We start from the raw sequence: 24701 nt of genomic DNA, 5'->3' as shown, positions 1-24701 counted from the left end.
TTAAAAGAATCAGAGGTGTAGTATAAACAAAAACAAAATTTTAAAAGTTTAAATCACTTTTTAAAGTGAAGGTGACACCAAAAAATGTGCACAAATAATCACTAAAAATTATATTTAAAAAAATCCTGAACAATAAAAGTCGATAAGTGCGCAGGTGAAGGATAAACAACAGCTGTCTGAAGCCTGTGCTCTATTTCAGCCCTCAGCCACGGCCACATTGTTGCTACAACATTGAGAGAACGGAACCTGCTGATTCAAACCCAAATCAATTGTAAACACTGTTATTTTCTGCCTCTTATTAACTAAAACGGACTACAGAATATATCTTTCTAGCCAAACGGGGCTATAGTTTTATTTAACTCATCACTGGAGCTATAAGACGTGTGACTTCTCTGGCTCAGTCACTAGTGCAACACACAAAACAGTCCGTGTGGACAACAATTCCCATTGATACAAACACAGCGGAAGTCGAGCTGTTTTCATAGTTTTTTTTTTCTAGTGCTGAGCTTTTTTTAAGTCCAGTCTGAAGGTGTTTCTTTAGAAGCTGTGGGGACACAACCTTATAGTTTTGAGCCTAATTTAGATGACAATGAGGGAGACTAAACCTTGAGGGAAAATGCAGGTGATTTCGGCATGCGGGTGGTCATAAACTTTTTTTTTCTTTTTTTTGCCAGCTCTTTTGTCATAATCAACTGATTTAAAAAAGTAGATTGTTTTACTATCTATGACATCAGAAAAACAGTGATGAGGAAGTGTGTATTTTTTATTTCTTTTTTCCCTTTAGAAACAGGTACATACATTTCACATTTGAAAAATGACACGAGCGACTGAAAATATCAGCTATTTTTAAAATAAATATTGTTTCCTTCTTGAATACAGTTAGTGTAGCTACTGTACGTTAGTAGCGTAACACGCTATTATTAAATATTAAAACCACACGACTAAATAATATAGTCTTACCTGTTCATTTCAGTCAAATCATCTTCAGTCTGATGAAAACTTATCCACCTTAAGAAAACGATGTCTGAAAATAATTTAATTCTTATGTCCTGGCTGAAGAAAAGTCCATTTGTCACACGGCAGTTTGGTGCCAGGTTACAGCACTGGCTGTAATTGGTTAACTGCAACTGATGGATCGAGTCTTTGCTGTTAATGGAGCCTCCTCTTCTTCCACCGTGGGCTGCTTTGCGCCACAAGTTGAAAGACTCAGTCCCTCATCTGCTCATAACGTCTCAGTCTGCACACGATGAAATTATCCCATGATCCACAAAACAATAAAATAATGTGAAAATACTCAGTTTTGCCTCCGTGTAAAGTGGAGAAGCCGCAGATACCATGCGTGTGCGCTCGTCAATATAAGTGTTCCACCTGCCATTCAAAAGGATTCTGCTGGCGAGAATTAACCGTTCTGACACCAAAAACACCATGCAGCACTGACCTGACCACTCAGTGGAAACGGGTCTGTCAGTAGCCTGTAAAAATCCATAAATTAATGGGGCTATTAAGATAATGGTTCTGGCACTGATGTCACTTCCTCCTCCAATGTCGGGGTTCCCCCGACGTTCCTTGTTGTTAGTGGCGCGCAGTTCAAAATCTGAATATTTATCTTTTCAGTAACTGTGCACCAGGAAAGTGTAGTACACTATTACAATATTGTAGTAGGAAATTACACTAGTAATTTCCTACTCTTGAATCCTGATAAGACTGAAATGATGGTTCTTGGTCCAGCCAGACATCGGCATCATTTTGACCAGTTGGCGCTTAATTTTGGTTCGTGTGTTGTGCATCATATGGACAAAGTGAGGAATCTTGGAATACTTTTCGATCCTACATTTTCTTTTGGCCCCCACATTAGAGACATTACGAGGACTGCCTTCTTTCATCTGCGAAATGTGGCGAGGATTCGTCCCATCCTGTCTATGGCTGATGCTGAGACTTTGATACATGCGTTTATTTCTTCCAGATTGGATTATTGTAATGTTTTATTTTCTGGCCTGCCGCAGTCTAACATTCGAGGACTTCAGTTGGTACAGAATGCTGCTGCCAGACTTTTGACACGTAGAAGGTTTGACCACATTACTCCCATTCTGGCATCCCTTCATTGGCTACCGGTTTCTGCCAGATCGGATTTTAAAGTTTTGTTGTTGGTTTATAAAATTGTTCATGGACTGGCACCTTCCTACCTGGCGGACTTGGTTAAGCCCTACGTACCTGTGAGGCCCTTGTGTTCGCAGGGCACAGGGCTCCTGTGTGTTCCGAGGATGAACAAGAAGGCTGTGGGGTATACAGCCTTCTCCTACCATGGTCCGACTCTTTGGAATGATTTACCTGCTGTTATTCGGCAGTCTGACACAGTGGAGACTTTTAAATAAAGACTGAAGACCCACTTTTTTAGACTGTCTTATCATTAATTTAATTTGTGTTTGCTTTGTAATTTCCTTTTCTTCTTCTGTGTTTTATCCTTTTATTGTGCTTTTCTTGCTTTTAATTTTGATTTTAGATTAATTTGTGTTGTGAATTGTGTGAAGCGCCTTGGGGCGACTTTGTCGTGAGTTGGCGCTATATAAATTAATAAATTGAAATTGAAAGGATAAATTTCACTGTTGTTAAATTTTAGTCTTAAATACTAAAAAAAAAAAAAAAATGACCTATCGTGTCACCTACACTTTAAAGATCTTTCATTATAACAGTGTTGTCTACACAATGTGTTCTTTTTAAGTCACTGCACAAACCAGTGCTGGTACTATAGATAAGTCAAATTCCTTTTCGTAACTGGTACAGCTGGTTTGTGTTGCAATTACACCAACACTAGCAGACTTTCATATCTGAATTTTGGAAAATCAGTTTGAATCACATTAGTAAAATAAAAAAAAAAGACTGTCACTTGCTAAATACAGAACCTGCTGGGGGTCGTGTTTTACTGATGGGGATAATCCACACTGTCAGGTTAACGGCACATATAGTACAGAGAATACAGTACAGGGTCTTCCCACCCAAACAAAAAACAAAATGTTGACACATTCCATATGCTAATAATGAATGAATGAATGAAAACTGAATGAAAACTGTTTATTTCGAACATTTGATACAACAACAATTACAAGATAGATCAGTAAAGACAACAACAAAAAAAAAGAACTGATAATAGAATAAGAACTGATCATGATATAAAATCCCACATAGCAAGTCATAGTAGTACTGTCAATGTGGTTAACCCCCCCCCCCCCCAAAAAAATCACTTTTATTTGTCTTAAAATACGAAAACTGCAGCAGTTCAATCATAAAGTCCCAAAACGAAATAACTAACAGTTACTAATTTACAGCTTTTTAAATGACAATTATGCCTGTTCTTACTTTAACCATTTTATCATCAGAAGTCTTGTTCCAAATATTTTGCACATACTGGATGTGTTTGGTCCATTTGAATCTCTGATTGACAAACTGCTGTATGAAAAATATTTTTTCATTCATTTTTCCTTGTTTCATGAAGCTTGTATGACAAAGTGCATTGTATTACTACAAAATCTTACATTTGTGTAATAATTCTAAATACCATACTATATTACCCACTGTTATTCTTCACCAGCTTCCACCACCAATTTTTTTTTCTTCTTTTCGGTGTCTCCATCATCCCTGCCGTTTTATTCCTTCATGTTTAGCACAAAGGAAGTCGCGCGAGAGACGTTATTACAGCAGTCTGCTCAAACTGTAGAGGTGCAGGTTGAGAGGTGAGTGGTGCCCCGTGTTCGAAAAACACCTTCCTGATGCTGTTGCATTTGACATGAAGAATTCTTCTCCGCTCAGGGTTTAGTGCAGCGGCCTGTCAGGGTTTTTCTAGCGTTTTCTGTGGGCTCGTGGCTCATCAGGCTCTCCTGAGGTTGAACCCGTTTCCATAACTTCAACTCAAAGTGCTTCCTGGTTAAGGTGTACACAGGGATGAAAAGTACAAAGATGTACACGTGAGATTGGGCTTTACAAGAACCTGAAGCATTGTTTAACTTTTAAAAAGCATTTTCAGTTATTTGAATGCAAATTTTCAAATTTCAGTCCAACTTTTTGTCAAACACGGAATATTCTTCCTTGCCTTAGCCTTTGGGGTTAATGGACGTGGCTGCGAGTCCAAGTCTACGTGTCATCAGATTTGTATTAATAACTCAGTGATGAAATGCTACAGAGACCACTTCTGGAAACTACAATTTTTTAGCTCTTGTTTCCATCTCTCCTCTTGATGATCTTTGACTCACAGCCAATCCTAAAGGCTGGAGAAGACCGTTTTATTTTTAAAAAATATATACATTGTTTTAAAATGTTTTTTATACACTGCACTACTTTTATGACCCAAAGATTCATTTCTATCACCAAACACTTTATCCACATGCATTTTGGTGCATTTTCAATAAAGATTTAAAGACATTTCTATAAACACATTTCATATTTTTAGCTTCAGAACCAAATTATTTCTCCACAGTGGTCTCAACAAATATCTGTCACATATTCAGGAAGCTGAGATTGTTCCCAACATTTTGACATGCAACACATAGGCATTATATGAACAGAAAGTACTTTAAAAGGAGAATTACTGAAAGTAAACTCAAACTGAGAAAACACCCTTGGACCCCTGTGGGTGAAATGGAGGAAGCAAAACTGGGTGAGGTCTATAGATTCACAACTACAATATAACACTGCCATTAATCTTACATATTCCTTGGCTTTGGAAAATCCTTGCCATGTGCCCTGCAAAATAGTGAAAGAGGGAGTCCATCCCTTACATTTTGGTGACATGATAACTCAAAAACGATAAATGCTATCATCTTGTAACTTGTCAAGTTAAAAGGGTATATAATGAGGATAAATCTACTAGTGGTTAACTCTGACACACCAGTGTTGTACTCTGTAAACGTGATTGTCACTGAATTTTTAAAAAGCCTATTGCAAAGCGTTCTTTTTTTATTTTTTAACGACATTGTGCAAGTTTTATAAGTCCGCGAAAACTCATCTCTTTAACCAATACAAAGCTGTGTCCTCGGATCCGAGGAAGTCCGCAGAGAACAATCCCTCTCTCAAAGCGTGGTTGTTGGGACAGTTGTCGTAAAGCGGGACTGGTTAGTTGCTACGGCGATGCTGTGTGGTTGCTCCAAGCCCATACTTTAAGAGCCAACAAGTCTTTAAAAGAGTAATTTTGCGGCATGTCTGTCACAGAGCGACGTCGGAGAGAGGGAAGATGGCGAGAAACACGGTTTTAGAAAGTTAAGAACAAGAATCTGTGGAATTGGCGCTGGGTTGAATTTAAAGTTCGTTGTCATGAACACAGTTAAAAGAAACGGTAAAAGCTCACTGCATCTTGTGCCCTCAAGAAACACGGTAAATGTTTTTTTGATCTCTGGAAAATAAACATTGCACTGTTCAAACAGGATTTCAGACGAGATTAGGTGGTGTTTTATTAATTAATGTAGACTTTCTTTCACTGGAAAAAAGATGTGGGTTTGAATGGATTTACAGGAATTTACGCAAGAATAAGGGGCTTTTTTACTATAAGGTATGTTATTGATATTTTACAATGATTTTAAATATTCTACAAGCTTTAGCTGTGGTTTTTGAAATGCCTTAACAGTCTTTTCAGTCTTCATGAATTTCATGTAGTTTAATTATGAGTTAATGCATAATTTGGTTTACAATTAAAAGGAAAATCATTCCAGGTCCTACGTCCACGTCATATTCTGTAATTTCAAAATTATCATTGACCGTTCAAATGAAAGGGTGAAATATGTTATTTATATTATTTAGTTATAATTATATTTAGTTATAATTATTTATATTATTTAGTTGTAATATATTTAAATATGCACTTTTGAGATTTTTTTCTTCCAGGAGATGATGAAAATGTATCATTAGATACGCAGATGAAAGCTTAAACATAGCCAAGCTGTCTATGAAAGTTAATGCAAAAAGTTGGAAGGAACAATTTTCACTCACTTCTTGGCCAGTTCTTTTGATATCTCCTCCAACGTACATCCTTTGGTCTCAGGAATGCAGAGTATCACAAACACCAACAGAATGAAGCTCATGGCAGCATATAGGAACATCACACTGGGAACACCAATCTTTTCTAGAAAATTAACAATGAAGAAATTCACTATATCGTTTTTTTTCCTGCACATTACGGCAATCCAATTTTTATCTGCTACACCAGCAGCTGTATGGACAGGGACAGAATTTTTGAATGGTGCATCTGCACACTACTATAATGGAGTTGAATTCCCGATGTAACTGAAATATCGACTTTTAATGTTTATCTACACTGGGAATGCCATTAAAAAAATGGGTGAGTGAATGAGTGAGCTGTGTTATAGCATCTGACTCCACTGACTGCCACCTGCCTTGATGTTAGTGTCAAGTAACAAGATAACTTGAAGCAAAACATAGAAAAATATGGGGCAAAATATACAACGGAACAGGAAAGTAAAACCGGAATTTCGGCACCAACTCCTCTAGTTTGCCCCCTCTGGTGTAAAAACATGATAAAATACAAGTGACTGAACATCTCCAATAAGTGCAGGGTCTGTACATGTATTAGCATGTACATTGTTTAGAATTCAAACAGTTTAACAAAAATGTGGCGTTAACCACTTGGGAATTACAGCTATTTTTATTCTTAGTCCCTGAATTTTAAGAGTCCAAAACAAATTGAACAAACTTGCATATTTATACATACAGTTGTGTTCAATTGTGTTTCAACTCCCTTGTGATTTTGTACGGTGGCAAAAAAAACTTTAAAAAAATTGCTTAATTGTTAAAAGGTATATTTACCAGACTGCAGCTTGTGTGTTTTTCTTACTGTGCTTCCCTGTTCCCACAGCTCATATGAGTATATTTGCATAAAGATGACTGAAAGATCCAAATCACTGTTTAGAAATGCAGTCAATTAATGCATTCCTGGACAAGCTCCAACTTCAAAAAAAAAAAAAATGGTGCTAGTGTAGTGTAGTCTTCCTAATCACAGATTGTATTCATTTGGGACAGCACTGCCTGTGTTCTGGCTTTGAAAAGAAGCCACGTTTTTGGGGTTGATTAGCTCAATTTTGCATTTGTGTAACACACACCCCCCACCCCATTGTGTTCTCTCGATAGGTGGCTCAGGCAAATGCACATTCCATTTTGTGACAATCACTGTGTATATCTATGGAGGGGAAAGTGGCGTATCTTCATATTATTAGTAACGCTGGTCTATTTGTATAAGCTTATACCAGCTGATCATCTTATACATCGACCAAACCTCAGATTTTTAGAGTTGGTCACATGGAAACAAAACTATGGCGGTTAAATATTATTGTAAACCTTTTTGGCAGATTTAATTAAATTAATGGCCGAATCAGTGGGTCACCCCTTTGAGTCTGGTCTGCTTGAGGTTTCTTCCTCAATATCATCAGAGGGATGCTCTAGGGGTTGGTAAGTTTAGACTTTACTTGTGTGAAGCACCTTGAGACAGCTTTGTTGTGATTTGGCACGATATAAACTAAATGAATTGAACTTCAATAAATCCTTACAAGCTTTGTGTATACTACATGAAGTGTTTTAAACAATAGCAGCCTTTCTATTCTGATTTAAATTGGACGTTTTCCAAAATTTATTGCAAACTCACGAAAGTGACCAACTAAATTAAACGGCAAACATTAGTTTTGATACAGAAATGCTTTTCTTATTCAAATTTTCCATCCAGCTTCAAACCGATAACGATAACCTTTGACAGGTACACACCTGTAATCGTCAGGAAAGTCACTGAAATAAGCAGATTTGTGGCCCAGTTGACGGCTGACACTACAGAAAACGCCCGGCCTCTGACGCTCATTGGAAAAATCTCACTGAGAACCACGTACATCACTATAAGAGACACAAAACACACAAAAATACAAAAAAAAAGTCATCACTTGACTATTTCTATGACTACAGCTAAAATACGAAGGGTATCACACTGCTTTATCAGAGGCGCTGAAATGTTTTGATCCGTGTGTTACCTAATCCTAGTCTTTATCACATGAACAGTTTTGCACTTTGTACTTCACACTAAAAAGTGTTAGAAACCTCGGCCATCAGATTTGGATAAAATGTGCTTGTCAGGCGATATGGAGTGCAACAGATTTTCTGCACAAACTGCAGCAGAAACTATTTGGTGTTCACGTTGAATGGAAATCCCAACTGCAGACCAACTGGTCTTACAAGTTATATAACGATAGCTGCGTCAAAATGTTTGCATAACTAAATGTGAACATTTAACCCATAGGTTGCCAAACAATTTTGCACAGTACTGTAATCTAATAGAGCACGTAGCTCAGTTCGATAAGGAGCTGGGCTACCGATATGTAGACCTGGGTTTAATTTCCAGTCATGCTACCTGTTTGCATCCTTGGACAAAACGCTTCATGTAGCGTCAGATTAGCTATAAACGAGCGCAACAAATAGTTGCCATTGTTGCCTGATGTCTTGTTCACCTTGTTTACTTAGTTACCGTGTGCAGTGTTTAATAATAAGTTATGAAGGACAGATAAACACAACACCCATTATGAACTCCACGTTTGACTGCTTGACAGATTGTTTTCGTAAAATGTGCGCCACGTTGACACTCCAGTACCGATACGAGTAGTTTGCGAACATCTCGGTACAATGTTTCGAAATCACTTCAGAGTAGTGCTGAAAAGATCGATTCTCCTTTTAATTCCCACAGATCGATTCACACATCCAAAGATCGATTGTTTTAAAAAATACATATCTATGCACTTCTTGCCAGCGCTGGAACAGTGTCTCTGAAGAAATGACGTTGCAGTTGGGCCGTTGCGTTCTTTCTGAGGGTGTGAAAATGATCATTTCTCTACATTGATTGTGGACCGGCTGGTTCTGATTAAGAAGTAACACATCCACAATTTATTCATCAACCGCTGTCAAGTCAATCATGATGACCGGGACTCTTGTCTGCTACAGGCAAGATAAGATAACCATTCGCTGTTTAATTCACACAGTAGTGTTTGTTAGTTTTTTTTTTTTTATTTTGTTCCTCATAATGTGTCTTTTCTGTGAGACCGTGCATGAAGGTTCTCTTGTGTGGACTGACTTTTCAGTCAGTCTTTTCCACCAGCACTCGCTGTGTGGCTGTGGGAAAAGACTGAATGAAAAGTCTGTCTGTGCAGCTGTGGGAGACGTTTTGCTGCAGCGTGGTGCGCTGCAGACATGAGTGTCTGTAGGGGAGACTGGGACCGTTTGCCCACTAAACATTTTTAAATTCATAACTCTCTGAAAAACTATTTCCTGCATTTTGAGGGCCCAATTTTGTGAAGTAACGCCATAGTTTGTTTGTTTGTTCTTTGTTACAGCCTTACTTTAAAGCCAAAAGAAACAAGGCATCAGACCAAAACATGGAAAGGCCTAGAAATGTACCTGTGTCAGGGCCAATGAACCAAGTTTGCCCGCCCTGGATCTGTTCAGCAATTCTACCCTTCAGTATGCTTGTAAAATAAAAATACTACTCTATCATTCTGGGAGGGGAATTGGTCCATTCCATCAGTCTTAGAGCCATCATTAACTGCCAATACTTCATTAATTTGCTATCAAATGTCAATATAATACTAGTATTATGTTGCATAACTAGACAATTAGGTAAAAGCTCAAAAACGGTTTTAATAACACTAACCAAAATCAATATCAGATCAGATCGAATCAAAATTGGACTCACACAGACTCGTGAAATTTCAATCGATACCCAGCTCTACTGCAGAGGTATTACAATACTGGTTTTAAAAAACCAAACGGGGTTTAGATTTAATATTTCTTGCCGGGTTTAACAAAATATAAGAGAAAATGCCAAACATATTAGATTTGTACAGAAATACATCTGTCATCTTGTATTATTTTGTTTCAACAGCCGGCGAACGCACATCACGCCGCCTTCACTCGGATTGGCAGTCGCCATGTCGCAACACTTAGGTGTCTTACTGTGTCCTACAATTAGTAGCCATTAAAACTAGGAAGGCTCATCTGACCAACCTCAAGTCAGTTAAAGCAGTCAACTGTAAATATGGTCCTCTGTAGTTGGTTTGCAATTAGGATTACTAAAAAGAAATTGCTACAAAAATAAATGAATTTAAAGAATGTATGTTGAATATGGTCTGTAGCAGAAACAATAAAAATTTGGGCGCTCTACCCCTTCCTACTCCTTTATTATATAACTTAGTGAGATGTTTGGATGTGACATGGAATAGATGATGAAATGTGAAGGTAGAGCCAGAAATGCATTGTCTCCACTCTGGTTACTGCAATTATATTTTGTGTCAGGAGTTGGACTACCAGTATATAGAGTTTGGGTTTGATTCTAGGTCTGAGTGAGACTACTGATCTGTGTCCTTGGACAAGACACTTAATCTGCATTGTCCCTGTCCACCCAGCTGTTAAGGGGGAATCAACCTTGGCCTGGGGAAGCAACCTGCAATGGACTGGCATCCTATCCAGAGGGAGTCATAAACATGCATCCAATTTGTGCTATGGTATCCAGGGATAGTCACTTGCCTGATGAGCCTTAACACCTGTGTAGGGCTTAGTTTTATATGCTGCGTTGGCATCAGAAGTGTATCTGACTTAATAAAACTTGTACAATTAATTAGAAATTGCATGGCCTGCACATTTGTCACCAGTGTGGGTTATTTTGTGTTTTAAGTGAATGAATGAGCTGATTGAGTGCTTTCTTACTGGGCCCGAGACTAAACGAGAAGGCTAGCACGTACACCAGCAAGCTGATCAATGACGCCCACTTGAGCAAAGAGGCCTCTGTGGCTGTCCTCCCAGTAGCCTCTGTGTCATTATCTTTGGTCACAAGTTGTACATCCTCGCTGGTCCACTTGGTTGGAAACTGAGTTGAGAAAATGTGACTGTTGTTCAATTCTTTCATTGTCCTGTTTGATTCCCAAGCCATGTGGGTATTGTTCAGTCTATACTGGCTCTTACACAGGCTGGTGAGGTGAGTGTGACTTTGCAAAGTCACTGCTCCAAGTGCTGTTAGGGACAGTGCCATTGCGACAGCACCCACGCACAGGAAGGTCTTTGGTCCCACACGGTCGACCAGCAACACAGCCGGGATGGTTCCCACTACCTTGACCACTCCGAACCCTGTGGAGGCCAAGGTTGCTGCTGCATCACTGTTGAGTCCAACACTGCGAAGAAGTGGGGAAGCATAGGATAGGATGTTGGGCTGCCCAGTAGCCTGCACAAGGAAGGCCAAGGCCACGCCTGTTAGCAACCGTTCACTCAGGTTAGCTTTGGTACTAAACAGCTCCCAGAAACTGTGCTCCGATTCCTCTTTAAGTCCTGCCTGAATGTTTTTGAGTTCCACTTCCACGTCTTCTATAATTCCTCCCCTTAGTCTGTCCAGAATTTTCCTGGCCTTCTCCACTTTACCTTGTGCAACCAGGAAGCGTGGACTGGGTGGGAGGAATATGAGTGCACCTATCTGCAACAGTGCAGGAGGAATCACAAGTCCAAATGTGTACACCCAGCCGTGAGGCACAGCGGCAAAGGCGTAACTACAGCTGAACCCCAGCAGGACACCAACAACCACCATGAGTTCGTACAGCGTCACCAGCAAACCCCTCCGCTCCCTCGGTGAGATCTCTGCTATGTACAAGCACGCTCCTGTCCCCGACAGTGCTGTTCCCATGCCAACGATGACACGGCCTATTGCTAGTGCAACAAGTGAGGTGATGGCAGTGAGCACGATAGTCCCCCCGATCACGAGGGCAGCACTCAGGAACAAAGTGCAGCGGCGGCCATAGCGATCCAGAATCGGGCCTCCGGTCAAGCAGATGAAGAGGGCACCGAGCAGCTGTGAGCTGACCAGCAGTTCTTGTTCCCTGCAGGAGAGCGAGAGGAGGCCCCGTAGTTGCAGCAGCACTCCAGAGATCAGGCCCATTTCATAGCCCAACATGAGGCCACTCAGTGACGCCACTATAGCCGCTACAACCACCAGCCAGCTGGAGCCTAGTGAGAGAGAGAAATGGGTGACGTCAAAGTAAATGCCAAGGCAACTGCAGGTCCAGACCAACAGTATATAACAGCCAAGAACAATTACCGTCTCCACTATCGCTGAAAAAGGGGCAAAGATCAGGTGGAAGCAGCAGGATCTCAGTTTTTCCTTGTTCAGAATTCCCTGGTCTATTAGGTCAGCTCAATAGTGCTGACTAAGTCAGACGTTCACAGAAGTGCTGTAGCAAAGCACTCAATGCGTGCATGTGTGTTGGTCAGCTAGATAACCTATCACTGAAACCAGGTAAAAAGGCATGCGCCCGATGAGCTTGGCATGCACAGTCAACAGAATGTAATCACATACATATTACACAAGAGAGACAAAAAAAAAAACTAATCTGTGACAGCAGATTGGACTGCCGCCATGTTCCTGCTGAAGGTGAGTACTTTTTATTGCTGTATGTTATAAGCTAGTAGTTAGCTGTTTGTGGTTGTCATTTAATCAGATCCCATGAACACCAACTACCTGCATGTCCTCCACCACCCCGACCACAAACATCATCCTCTTCAACAACTACAAACGTACAACTATTCGGCCTATTGAGATATCCCATAATCCCTTGTGCTTCAGAGAGTCGCTGCAGTCAAAACAACATAGAGGAACCACAACAACTATTGCAAATGAACACTGTACTACTAAAATGTAATTTTTTATGCCTTTCATAATATTTACAAGAGACTGCATGCGTGAGACCCTGAAAACTTGCTAAAACAAATATTGTGTCTTTCAGACATTTCAGACATCTTTTATATATATATATATATATATATATATATATATATATATAACTCTGGAACAAACAGCAGAAACAGTGTTGTAAAGGACAATAAGCAGGGCGTTAAAGAGAATACTTCACTTTCTCCCAGAAAGACATGAACAGGAAGCGATCGCGGCTCATCTATTACCACTGAAAATAAGAGAAACAACCTGAGCTTCTCGCATGTTTACATAAAACAAACACAATAATGTCTAAAAACCTAGGTTATATATTCACCAGAGTTTTAGGCACAATATAAAAAGAGTTTTACCTTGCGATATTAATGCTGTTGTCCGTGTGCAGCAGTTAAACTGCAGCTTTATCAGAGCATCGCAATGCATTTCTCAACGTTACTGACATCTTGCACACATCTCAATAGGGCAAATACGGGCACAGTAAACGCAACGATGTTTGCTATTTCTGCGCTGAACCACTGGATGACAAGTACAGTAGTGTTCAGAATAGTAATGCTATGTGACTAAAAACAATCCAGGTTTTGAGTATATTTCTTACTGTTACATGGGAAACAAGGTACCAGTAGATTCAGTAGATTCTCACAAATCCAACAAGACCAAGCATTCATGATATGCACACTCTTAAGGCTATGAAATTGGGCTATTAGTAAAAAACAGTAGAAAAGGGGGTGTTCACAATAATAGCATCTGCTGTTGACGCTACAAACTCAAAACTATTATGTTCAAACTGCTTTTTTAGCAATCCTGTGAATCACTAAACTAGTATTTAGTTGTATAACCACAGTTTTTCATGATTTCTTCACATCTGCGAGGCATGGAGTCAACCAACTTTTGGCACCTTTCAGCTGTTATTCCACTCCAAGATTCTTTAACAACATTCCACAATTCTTTCACATTTCTTGGTTTTGCTTCAGAAACAGCTTTTTAGATGTCACCCCACAAATTTTCAATTGGATTTAGGTCTGGGGATTGGGCAGGCCACTCCAAAACATTAATTTTGTTGGTTTGGAACCAAGATTTTGCTTGTTTACTAGTGTGCTTGGGGTCATTGTCTTGTTGAAACACCCATTTCAAGGGCCTGTCCTCTTCAGCATAAGGCAACATGACATCTTCAAGTATTTTGACATATCCAAACTGATCCATGATACCTGGTATGCGATATATAGGCCCAACACCATAGTAGGAGAAACATGCCCATATCATGATGCTTGCACCACCATGCTTCACTGTCTTCACTGTGAATTGTGGCTTGAATTCAGAGTTTGGGGGTCGTCTCACAAACTGTCTGTGGCCCTTGGACCCAAAAAGAACAATTTTACTCTCATCAGTCCACAAAATATTCCTCCATTTCTCTTTAGGCCAGATGATGTGTTCTTTGGCAAATTGTAACCTCCTCTGCACATATCTTTTATTTAACAGAGGGACTTTGTGGGGGATTCTTGGAAATAAATTAGCTTCACACAGGTGTCTTCTAACTGTCACAGCACTTACACCAGACTGTCTTTGATCATCCTGGAGCTGATCAATGGGTGAGCCTTTGCCATTCTGGTTATTCTTCTATCCATTTTGATGGTTGTTTTCCATTTTCTTCCACGCATCTCTGTTTTTTTTTGTCCATTTTAAAGCATTGGAGATCATTGTAGATAAACAGCCTATAATTTTTTGCAGCTGCGTATAAGTTTTCCCCTCTCCAATCAACTTTTTAATCAAACTACGCTCTTCTTCTGAACAATGTCTTGAACGTCCCTCAGGCTTTCAAAGAGAAAAGCATGTTCAACAGGTGCTGGCTTCATCCTTAAATAGGGGACACCTGATTCACACTTGTTTGTTCCACAAAATTGACGAACTCACTGACTGAGAAGGGTTACTCGCCCTTGTGTCCGGATTTTGGGTGGCAAAGGTTTAAACCTTGCTACCGTGCAACGCCCTGGGACTATTTGTATATGGATTTGCTTCTGTATAAATAAACTGAATTGAACTGAACTTTATTCTGGTAATAATGTTAACGCACAAACAGCTGAATTTTACTATTTGAGCTGCTTGTGACATGTTGCCTTACATTAGTCCTGCTGACAATGTTAGTTCCAATATAATGTCATGCCCCTCCCTACCTCAACACAGGAAATTTTTTTTCCAGATAAACCGCCAAAACAAGTCCAGACTTTTATTGAAGTTTTGCTTTTCAAAACAGCACACAAAACCAGAGTTAAACTCAGAGTTGGCGCTGTCTTTAACTCTATTATGCAAGTCCACTGAATATTTTTTTAGCAAGAGGAAAAAAAAGTTGTTCTCAAAATTGTAGAGTAACACATTTGCATGCCTTCATGCAGGAGTGCTTTGGCAACCGTTAAAAAGGTGACATTATTATGAAGTGGTAGTAGTTTGAGTCCAGGCTAACGCTTTCTGTAACAAACCGCAGATAGAAGCTTTGTTTTCAGCAACAACTGCAACTTGGTTGAATCCAGTTGATCCCAGCTGTGAAATTTCTAGTTTTTTTTTTTTATTATATTATTTTCTTTCTTCATGCTCTCTGCTGATCCTCAGGCAGTCCCCCCGATAGGTAATCTAGTTGAGTCCATGTCACCTTTTCGGTGTTACGCCACTGAGGTTAGCAACATAGTAACAACAGGCAAACAACCTCTGGCTTCATCGTGAAATAATTTAACAAACAGCTAATGTTGGACTTGCCCAGCAAAAGCCACTTTAATTGAAGGCAAATTATCGCCTTATTCCTGGAATTAGTTCAACAGGATCCTTTTCCAAAAGTCACGTTTGCGCAAATCTGATTCGCCAAATGTGGAACAAGGTGTTTTCATCAGTTCGTCAACCAAATTTGTGAAAGCATTGGGTTTTACTCTGCAAAGGTACTAGTTCTTGGTGTAGCACACAGATTCCAATTTTCCCAAGTGATTTTACAAATAATATTTTCAATACGACTTGAATCTTGACAGTGGAAGCAGGCGTTATTGTGTAATTGACTTGAGTATTGAACTAAACCCTCCCTGAAGCTCATATGAAATAATACGCAAGCTCAAAACAAAACAGTGACACCTAACACTTGAACCAACATCTTGCATCAGATTATTTTTTCTTTCAATACTGATGGCTGAGCTTACCTGTGCCTTTGGGTGGGACTAGTTTCAGGGAACTATTTGTTGGCGTTTCATTGTGGGAATGGTTGCCTGGGAGGTCAGGGGTCATCCTTTTGGTCTCGTTGTTGGGGTCCATCGTCAACCACAATCAACTGTCAGCTAACACAAATACAGAAAAATAAACCATTGTGTTAAATGCACACCTAGACAACAAAGCCTACCTGTTTTAACAACAAAGACCAAAAAACAATCATAGATCACATATCGATGTCCCAATTCACATTTTAAATCTGTTCAGACTTGCTGATGAGTAATATTGATTTCCTCACCGAACAGTACTGCGTATAAGCATTTACACTGTCCCAAAAGGTCTCGACTGTTAAGTCATTTGAGAAGTTAACTTATGGCGAGCATGTACTGACAGCCAAAACGCAACATACAGTTGCGTTTCTTGCCCTTATGGGGAATTTACTTATGTACTGTATATATCAGCAGATATATTTGGATCATGCATATTTTGCTCGCTAACATCAGTACAGTGGTGGGTACAGTTCTGCTAACAGCTAACTAGCAAAGCTAACTTTTTCATTTGCGGATTAGCTTTTCAAATAACGCTGAAAACCATCAGCGGATCAATTAGCTTCTGCTAAATTTAGTTCCGCTAAATTTCAGGCCGCTAGCATTTTTTTCTGCTGGTAAAGTGAGTAAAGTTTAATGGTCAAAACACGTGTAAATCCTAAAATCATACGTTAGTCCCTGTCTGTTGTGTGTTTGCAACAGTCAGGCCGGTGTTCTGACGAGATGAGTTCCTGTAGCTGCACTGGTAAGAAGACACTGCTGTTGTTGCAACGTAGAGCCGAAAGAAGTTACACTGTGGACAAAAATGGTACGTAAGCAGCTCAAAAGTCAACCTAATAAAAGAGTTTACTGGACTGATTTCCACAGAATTTTTTTTAACCACAATATAAATACTGGACGATAACAGGGGGTTGACCTATTTATTTTTGATGATGTAACCTACTAGTTAAGCATCTTGATGAAAACTGGGGAGCATGTGTTTCCCCAAAACGGATGATCACGAATGCAAATTGGTGAGAATCCAGATAAAGTGTTGTGTGGGCCGCTGAAGAGGAGGTACTGCTGGCCCACCACCACCAGAGGGCACCCTGCCTGGAGTGCGGGCTCCAGGCACCAGAGGGCGCTGCCGCCTCACAGGAGCAGCCGGGGTGACAGCTGACACTCATCACCTGTGACAGCTGTCACCACTCATCTGATCTGCATCGGTATATCAGCAAGACGTCATCTCCACCTCTTTGCCGAGATATCGTTCTACCTGAAAGGTAATATCCTCAGCCTGACTGCTTGATAGAAAGCCCTTTTTTGTGATTTTTGTGAGTGATAACAGACTTTTTCTCCAACGAGAGGTGGAGGTAGCTTCCCTGCCGTGCAGATTGCTGGGTGCAGACGCACCCACGTTTAATTGTGTTTTTGTTCCTCGCCAGCAGTACCAGGTCCGACACGCGGAGGCAGTGGCCACCTGGGAGTTCGGGACTTGGCGGCTCCAGTATTCCCGGGGTCTGGTGGCGGAGGAAATCGTGTGGTTCCGGTTCTGCTTTGGACAGGCGTCTCCTATCTTCGAGCCTGCCCACACGACACCTTGTAATTTGACCTCTGATCTATTGTGTAATCTGTTGTGTTTGTTGTGCACGTTCGCAACAGTAAAGTGTTGTTATTTGACCTATTCCATTGTCCGTTCATTTGCGCCCCCTGTTGTGGGTCCGTGTACTTACACTTTCCCAACAGGATATCTCGGCCAACGTCATGGATCCCGAGGGGCGTCAACCGGCTGTTGAACGGCCAATGGAAGAACAGGGTGCACAGGCGCCCGCAGGAGGAATGATCGGTGAGTTGCAGCGGATCCTCACCGTTTTCACGGCTCGGTTGGATTTAATGACCGAGCAGAACGTCCTCCTTAACCGCAGGGTGGAGGCTCTCGCCGCGCAGGTGGAGGCGCGCCCTCAGGGCGCTGCTGCGGCTCTCCCTCCTGTCGATCCTGTGCGTAACAGTGACGTTCCACTGGTCGTTCAACGACCCCTCCCACCTTCCCCGGAAGCATACATAAGCCCTCCAGAGCCGTACGGAGGCTGTGTGGAGACGTGCGCGGACTTCCTTATGCAGTGTTCGCTCGTCTTCGCACAACGTCCTGTCATGTACGCGACTGATTCTAGCAAGATAGCTTATGTAATTAATCTGCTTCGCGGCAAGGCACGCGCTTGGGCTACAGCGCTTTGGGAGCAAAATTCACGGCTCCTTCTGACATATGATGGGTTTGTGAGGGAGTTCAGAACAGTGTTCGATCACCCAAATAGAGGAGAGACCGCTTCAGCCGTGCTGCTGTCAATGAGACAGGGGCGCCGGAGCGCAGCTGCTTATGCAGTCGACTTCCGCATCGCGGCTGCGAGGTCCGGCTGGAATAACACTGCCCTCCGCGCCGCCTTCGTAAACGGACTGTCGTTGGTCCTAAAGGAGCTCCTGGTGGCTAAGGACGAACCGCGGGATTTAGACGGGCTTATTGATCTCGTTATACGATTAGACAATCGGTTAGAGGAACGCCATCGGGAGCGAGGCGAAGGACGTGACCGGATACGCGCCGCCCCTCTCCCTTCCGGGTTCGAAAAGGGGCCGCCCTCCCCACGCTCCACAGCCGCAGCGCTTTGTGGGGTAACAGCTCCCCCTGTTGACGTTGTTAGGGAGACGCACAGGGCCAAAATGGGAAGGCTGATCCGTGGAGAGTGTTTTCTCTGCAGCTCAACAGAGCACACACAGAGAGACTGCCCCAAACGGCCAAAACGTCAACACTCGCCCTTAGAGACTGGGCTAAGGGGGGGTCAAGACATTCAAGTGAGACACACACAAATTGCCACACGACTCCCAGTCACAATCCTGAGCGGGGATTTAACCCTTCAAGCCCAAGCACTGGTGGACACGGGGTCAGAAGGGAATCTGCTAGACAGCAGATGGGCAAAGGAGGTAGGGCTCCCTCTGGTGGCGCTTCCTACGCCATTGCAGGTGCGGGCACTAGATGGCACCCTCCTCCCTTTACTCACACACAAGACACCACCAGTAACTCTGGTGGTGTCTGGAAACCACCGGGAGGAGATTGAGTTTTTTGTAACTCCTGCCACCTCCCGCGTGATTTTGGGCATCCCATGGATGTTAAAACACAATCCCCGGATCGATTGGCCGTCTGGGGTGGTGGTTCAGTGGAGCGAAACCTGCCATCGGGTGTGTTTAGGATCCTCGGTTCCTCCCGGTTCCCAGGCTAAGGAGGAGGTCAAAGTCCCGCCCAATCTGACGGCAGTGCCAGTTGAGTACCACGATCTTGCTGACGTCTTCAGCAAGGATCTGGCACTCACCCTTCCCCCGCACCGTCCGTACGATTGTGCCATTGATTTGGTTCCAGGCGCTGAGTTCCCGTCCAGCAGGCTGTACAACCTCTCACGACCTGAGCGCGAATCAATGGAGACCTACATCCGGGACTCATTAGCTGCCGGGCTGATCCGGAACTCCACCTCCCCGATGGGGGCAGGTTTCTTTTTTGTGGGCAAGAAAGATGGCGGACTTCGTCCATGTATTGATTACAGGGGGCTGAATGAGATTACGGTTCGCAACCGATACCCGTTGCCATTATTAGATTCCGTGTTCACCCCCCTGCATGGAGCCAAAATCTTTACTAAACTGGATCTTAGAAATGCGTATCACCTGGTTCGGATCCGGAAGGGAGACGAATGGAAGACGGCATTCAACACCCCATTAGGTCACTTTGAGTACCTGGTCATGCCGTTCGGCCTCACAAACGCCCCCGCGACGTTCCAAGCATTAGTTAATGATGTCTTGCGGGATTTCCTGCACCGATTCGTCTTCGTATATCTAGACGATATACTCATCTTTTCTCCGGATCCTGAGACTCATGTCCGGCATGTACGTCAGGTCCTGCAGCGGTTGTTGGAGAACCGGCTGTTTGTGAAGGGCGAGAAGTGTGAGTTCCACCGCACCTCTTTGTCCTTCCTGGGGTTTATCATCTCCCCCAACTCCGTCGCTCCTGATCCGGCCAAGGTTGCGGCGGTGAGAGACTGGCCCCAACCCACTAGCCATAGGAAGCTGCAACAGTTCCTCGGCTTTGCTAATTTCTACAGGAGGTTCATTAAGGGCTACAGTCAGGTAGTTAGCCCCCTGACAGCCCTGACCTCACCAAAAGTTCCCTTCACCTGGTCGGATCATTGCGATGCCGCGTTCAAGGAGTTGAAACGGCGCTTCTCGTCTGCACCCGTTCTGGTGCAGCCCGATCCTAGTCGACAGTTAGTGGTTGAAGTGGACGCCTCGGACTCAGGGATAGGAGCTGTGCTTTCCCAGAGCGGGAAGACCGATAAGGTCCTTCACCCGTGTGCCTATTTTTCCCGCAGGTTGACCCCGGCCGAACGGAACTATGACGTCGGCAATCGAGAGCTCCTTGCGGTGAAAGAGGTTCTTGAAGAGTGGAGACATCTGTTGGAGGGAACGTCCGTGCCATTCACGGTTTTCACTGACCACCGGAACCTGGAGTATATCAGGACCGCCAAGCGGCTGAATCCCAGGCAAGCCCGCTGGTCACTGTTCTTCGGCCGTTTTGACTTCCGGATCACCTACCGTCCCGGGACCAAGAACCAGAGATCGGATGCCTTGTCCCGGGTACATGAACATGAAGTCAAAACGGAGTTGTCGGATCCACCGGAACCCATCATCCCGGAGTCCACTATCGTGGCCACCCTCACCTGGGACGTAGAGAGAACCGTCCGGGAGGCCCTGGCACGAAGCCCGGACCCCGGAACTGGGCCGAAGAACAGACTTTACGTCCCACCAGAAGCTAGGGCTGCAGTCCTGGACTTCTGTCACGGCTCTAAGCTCTCCTGTCATCCAGGGGTGCGAAGAACCGTGGCAGTTGTCCGGCAGCGCTTCTGGTGGGCGTCCCTAGAGGCCGACGTCCGGGATTATATCCAGGCCTGCACCACCTGCGCCAGGGGCAAGGCTGACCATCGTAGGGCTTCGGGTCTGCTCCAGCCGCTGCCCGTGCCCCATCGCCCCTGGTCCCACATCGGCCTGGATTTTGTCACGGGTCTCCCGCCGTCCCAGGGCAACACCACCATCTTCACGATAGTGGACCGATTCTCCAAGGCGGCCCACTTCGTGGCCCTCCCGAAGCTCCCGACGGCCCAGGAGACAGCGGACCTCCTGGTTCACCACGTCGTCCGGCTGCATGGGATCCCAACAGACATTGTTTCAGATCGCGGTCCCCAGTTCTCCTCGCACGTCTGGAGGAGCTTCTGCCGGCAACTGGGGGCCACAGTGAGTCTCTCATCCGGGTACCATCCCCAGACCAACGGGCAAGCAGAACGGGCCAATCAGGAGATGGAGCAGGCCCTGCGTTGCGTGACAGCCGCGCACCCGGCGGCCTGGAGTACCCATCTGGCCTGGATTGAGTATGCCCATAACAGCCAGGTGTCGTCAGCCACCGGCCTCTCCCCTTTCGAGGTATGTCTGGGGTACCAACCGCCTTTGTTTCCAGTGGTTGAGGGAGAGGTCGGTGTGCCCTCGGTCCAGGCCCACCTACGGAAGTGCCGTCGGGTGTGGCGTGCCGCCCGTTCTGCCTTGCTGAGGGCCCGGATGAGGTCAAAGGCCCATGCAGACCGTCGGCGGACCCCGGCCCCTGCGTATCGGCCAGGGCAGGAGGTGTGGTTGTCGACAAAGGACATCCCCCTCAAAGTGGACTCCCCCAAGTTACAGGACCGTTACATCGGTCCCTTCAAAATCCAGAAGGTCATCAGTCCAGCCGCAGTGAGGCTTCAGCTGCCGGCCTCACTGCGGATCCATCCTGTATTTCACGTGTCCCGAATCAAACCACATCACACCTCACCCCTCTGTACTCCGGGTCCGGCACCGCCTCCTGCCCGGATCATCGATGGCGAGCCGGCTTGGACTGTGCGCCGGCTTTTGGATGTCCGTAGGATGGGCTGGGGCTTCCAGTATTTGGTGGACTGGGAGGGGTACGGACCTGAAGAATGCTCCTGGGTGAAGAGGAGCTTCATTCTGGACCCGGCCCTCCTGGCCGATTTCTACCGCCGCCACCCGGACAAGCCTGGTCGGGCGCCAGGAGGCGCCCGTTGAGGGGGGGATCCTGTTGTGTGGGCCGCTGAAGAGGAGGTACTGCTGGCCCACCACCACCAGAGGGCACCCTGCCTGGAGTGCGGGCTCCAGGCACAAGAGGGCGCTGCCGCCTCACAGGAGCAGCCGGGGTGACAGCTGACACTCATCACCTGTGACAGCTGTCACCACTCATCTGATCTGCATCGGTATATCAGCAAGACGTCATCTCCACCTCTTTGCCGAGATATCGTTCTACCTGAAAGGTAATATCCTCAGCCTGACTGCTTGATAGAAAGCCCTTTTTTGTGATTTTTGTGAGTGATAACAGACTTTTTCTCCAACGAGAGGTGGAGGTAGCTTCCCTGCCGTGCAGATTGCTGGGTGCAGACGCACCCACGTTTAATTGTGTTTTTGTTCCTCGCCAGCAGTACCAGGTCCGACACGCGGAGGCAGTGGCCACCTGGGAGTTCGGGACTTGGCGGCTCCAGTATTCCCGGGGTCTGGTGGCGGAGGAAATCGTGTGGTTCCGGTTCTGCTTTGGACAGGCGTCTCCTATCTTCGAGCCTGCCCACACGACACCTTGTAATTTGACCTCTGATCTATTGTGTAATCTGTTGTGTTTGTTGTGCACGTTCGCAACAGTAAAGTGTTGTTATTTGACCTATTCCATTGTCCGTTCATTTGCGCCCCCTGTTGTGGGTCCGTGTACTTACACTTTCCCAACATAAAGAGCCACATCTGGCAAGTTAGTGTTTTGCAGAGATATCAATGCCAAACCTCCCTTAAGGCATCACCGTGGATTAGCACTGTTGTCTCACAGCGAGTAGGTCCTGGGTTTGCTTTTGACTTGGTCCTTTCTGTGTGGAGTTGGCATGTTCTCCCCGGGTTCCATCTGGGTGCTCCAGCTTCCTCCCACGTCCAAAGACATGCAGGTTGGGTACATGTTTGTCTATATGGTGGTCCTGTGACAGACTGGCATCCTGTCCAGGGTGTACCCCGCGCCTCACCCGATGACCACTGGAAAAGGGCTCCAACTCTCCCAGTGACCCTAAATTGGAATAAGCTGGTTCAGAAAATGGATAGATGGTTTAATGTCCAAAGAACATTTAAAAACAATGAAAAGCTAATAAATATTACCTAAAATATCTGGATACTTTTTCCTTTAAGAAACTTCAAGATCAACTCCTGTGGGCTAAAAAAAACAACTACTATTGATTGTAAATGACTAAATAATGTGTCTGAAGATTTCTGCTATTTTTTTTATTTGCATTAAAACAGTTAACAGTGACACATTTATACACATACAATTTTAAATTTGAACTATATCCAATTTATATATATATATATATATATATATATATATATAAACCAAGTTATAATTTATGCATAACAGTGTATAATATTCTTACCCATATAGTCATCTAAAGTTTTCTAAAAAAAAAAGAAGATAATTTTAAAAATCAAGCAATCTGCCAAAAAAAAATCTTTTTTTAAACCGGTAACAACTTTTTCTGCAGTCGCACAGACAGCAGTTTTTTTCCGCCCTTCTTTCAGCTAACAAGTGCAGAATTTGTACACTGAGTTGTGAAATGTCACCTTTGCCACCTTTCCTACCTGAGCTGTCACTCCGTGTCTCTGTTTGGACTTCGTGACTCCATTATACTTTTCTTCTTAACTTCTCTCTCCACTCGTGTCGCCTCTCACGCGGCTTGTTTTGGTAAAGACCCCGCTTTAGCCCCGCCTCCGTCTCCCCAGAACACCAATAGGAAACGCCCTGCACGACCGTCAGCTGTTTGACGTTTAATGCTATTGGTCAGCATGTGTGTGTGTGTGTGTGTGTGTGTGTGTGTGTGTGTGTGTGTGTGTGTGTGTGTGTGTGTGTGTGTGTGTGTGTGTGTGTGTGTGTGTGTGTGTGTGTGTGTGTGTGTGTGTCGAAGAGAACTTGGACAGTGTGGGTTGCATTCGTGTGATTGCAGTTCTGTTCTGTTCCACACAGCTCCTATATTATATTATTAGGTATGGTAATATATTACTGCCAAAATGGCAAAACAATCTCCTTCAGTGAATTATTTAACATGATGGCATAAAGCAATTTTTTTTAATTTTTTTTAATTTTTTATTTTTTATGAGTGATTATCATATCTTTCTGTGGTCATATTTGAGTGTTGCACCTGCAAACTAATCAAAATAATACCAGTAAAAATCAGTAAACCCGTCACTGAAAGGTTGTAAGACTTCATTCCAAACTGCTGACCATAGATTGCAGCCACTGATGGTAACAAGGAAAAACATGTTCATGCTGGCTTGGCTAGCGGGGAATTTCTCTTTGACTAACGTGCTAGAACCTTGGTCTTAAGTACAAGTGATATGGTGTTTAAACCCTACTGTGGCTGTGGCCATAAAGATATGTCATCCAGTCAAATATGTACTGGACAAACCCTCCCTGACATAACCCGTAGATTTTCTTGTAGAGTCGTTTTTGAAGGTCAAAAATTGCTGCTCTGGCTGTCGCCATGTTGGCAATGCGTACTCTGCCAAAATGACGGCTAACTCATATTTTGATAAAGAAATGGAGCATGGGCGAGATCCTGCATTTCCTGTGGGATGAATGAAACCCAGAAACGCACCCATCTTCA

General features: G+C 43.8%; 1 protein-coding gene across 5 annotated transcripts; it reads right to left on the bottom strand.

Annotated features, from left to right (window-relative positions):
- Positions 1-3330: 3330 nt before the first annotated feature.
- slc2a12 (solute carrier family 2 member 12) lies at positions 3331-23795 on the bottom strand. Of its 5 annotated transcripts, none has more exons than XM_034162323.1 (7): positions 23680-23763; positions 22860-23128; positions 15910-16044; positions 10732-12015; positions 7756-7878; positions 5974-6106; positions 3331-3915 (listed from the first exon to the last, which is right to left on the bottom strand). In XM_034162323.1, the coding sequence occupies exons 3-7, from the start codon at positions 16019-16021 to the stop codon at positions 3801-3803; spliced, it is 1767 nt and encodes a 588-aa protein (XP_034018214.1). In that variant the 5' UTR covers positions 16022-16044; positions 22860-23128; positions 23680-23763; the 3' UTR covers positions 3331-3800. The 5 variants fall into 5 exon arrangements, with proteins under 5 accessions (XP_034018214.1, XP_034018216.1, XP_034018213.1 ...); XM_034162325.1 differs by lacking the exon at positions 22860-23128 and adding an exon at positions 16634-16756 and having other exon boundaries at positions 23680-23746; XM_034162322.1 differs by lacking the exon at positions 22860-23128 and having other exon boundaries at positions 23680-23795.
- Positions 23796-24701: the final 906 nt, after the last annotated feature.

This window comes from Thalassophryne amazonica, chromosome 21, assembly GCF_902500255.1.
Source record: "Thalassophryne amazonica chromosome 21, fThaAma1.1, whole genome shotgun sequence".
Lineage (NCBI taxonomy): Eukaryota > Metazoa > Chordata > Actinopteri > Batrachoidiformes > Batrachoididae > Thalassophryne > Thalassophryne amazonica.
This window is presented reverse-complemented; position numbering and strand designations above follow the sequence as displayed.

Bases quoted from the DNA above. Each gene is read 5' to 3' on its own strand.
- slc2a12 (XM_034162322.1), bottom strand. From the start codon at position 16,021: ATGGACCCCAACAACGAGACCAAAAGGATGACCCCTGACCTCCCAGGC. The intron at 7,879-10,731 runs GTAAGAAAGCAC...TGTCTCTTATAG, and splicing joins CTCGTTTAGTCTCGGGCCCA to TGATGTACGTGGTTCTCAGT. The intron at 3,916-5,973 runs GTGAGTGAAAAT...CACCTTAACCAG, and splicing joins TCAAAAGAACTGGCCAAGAA to GAAGCACTTTGAGTTGAAGT.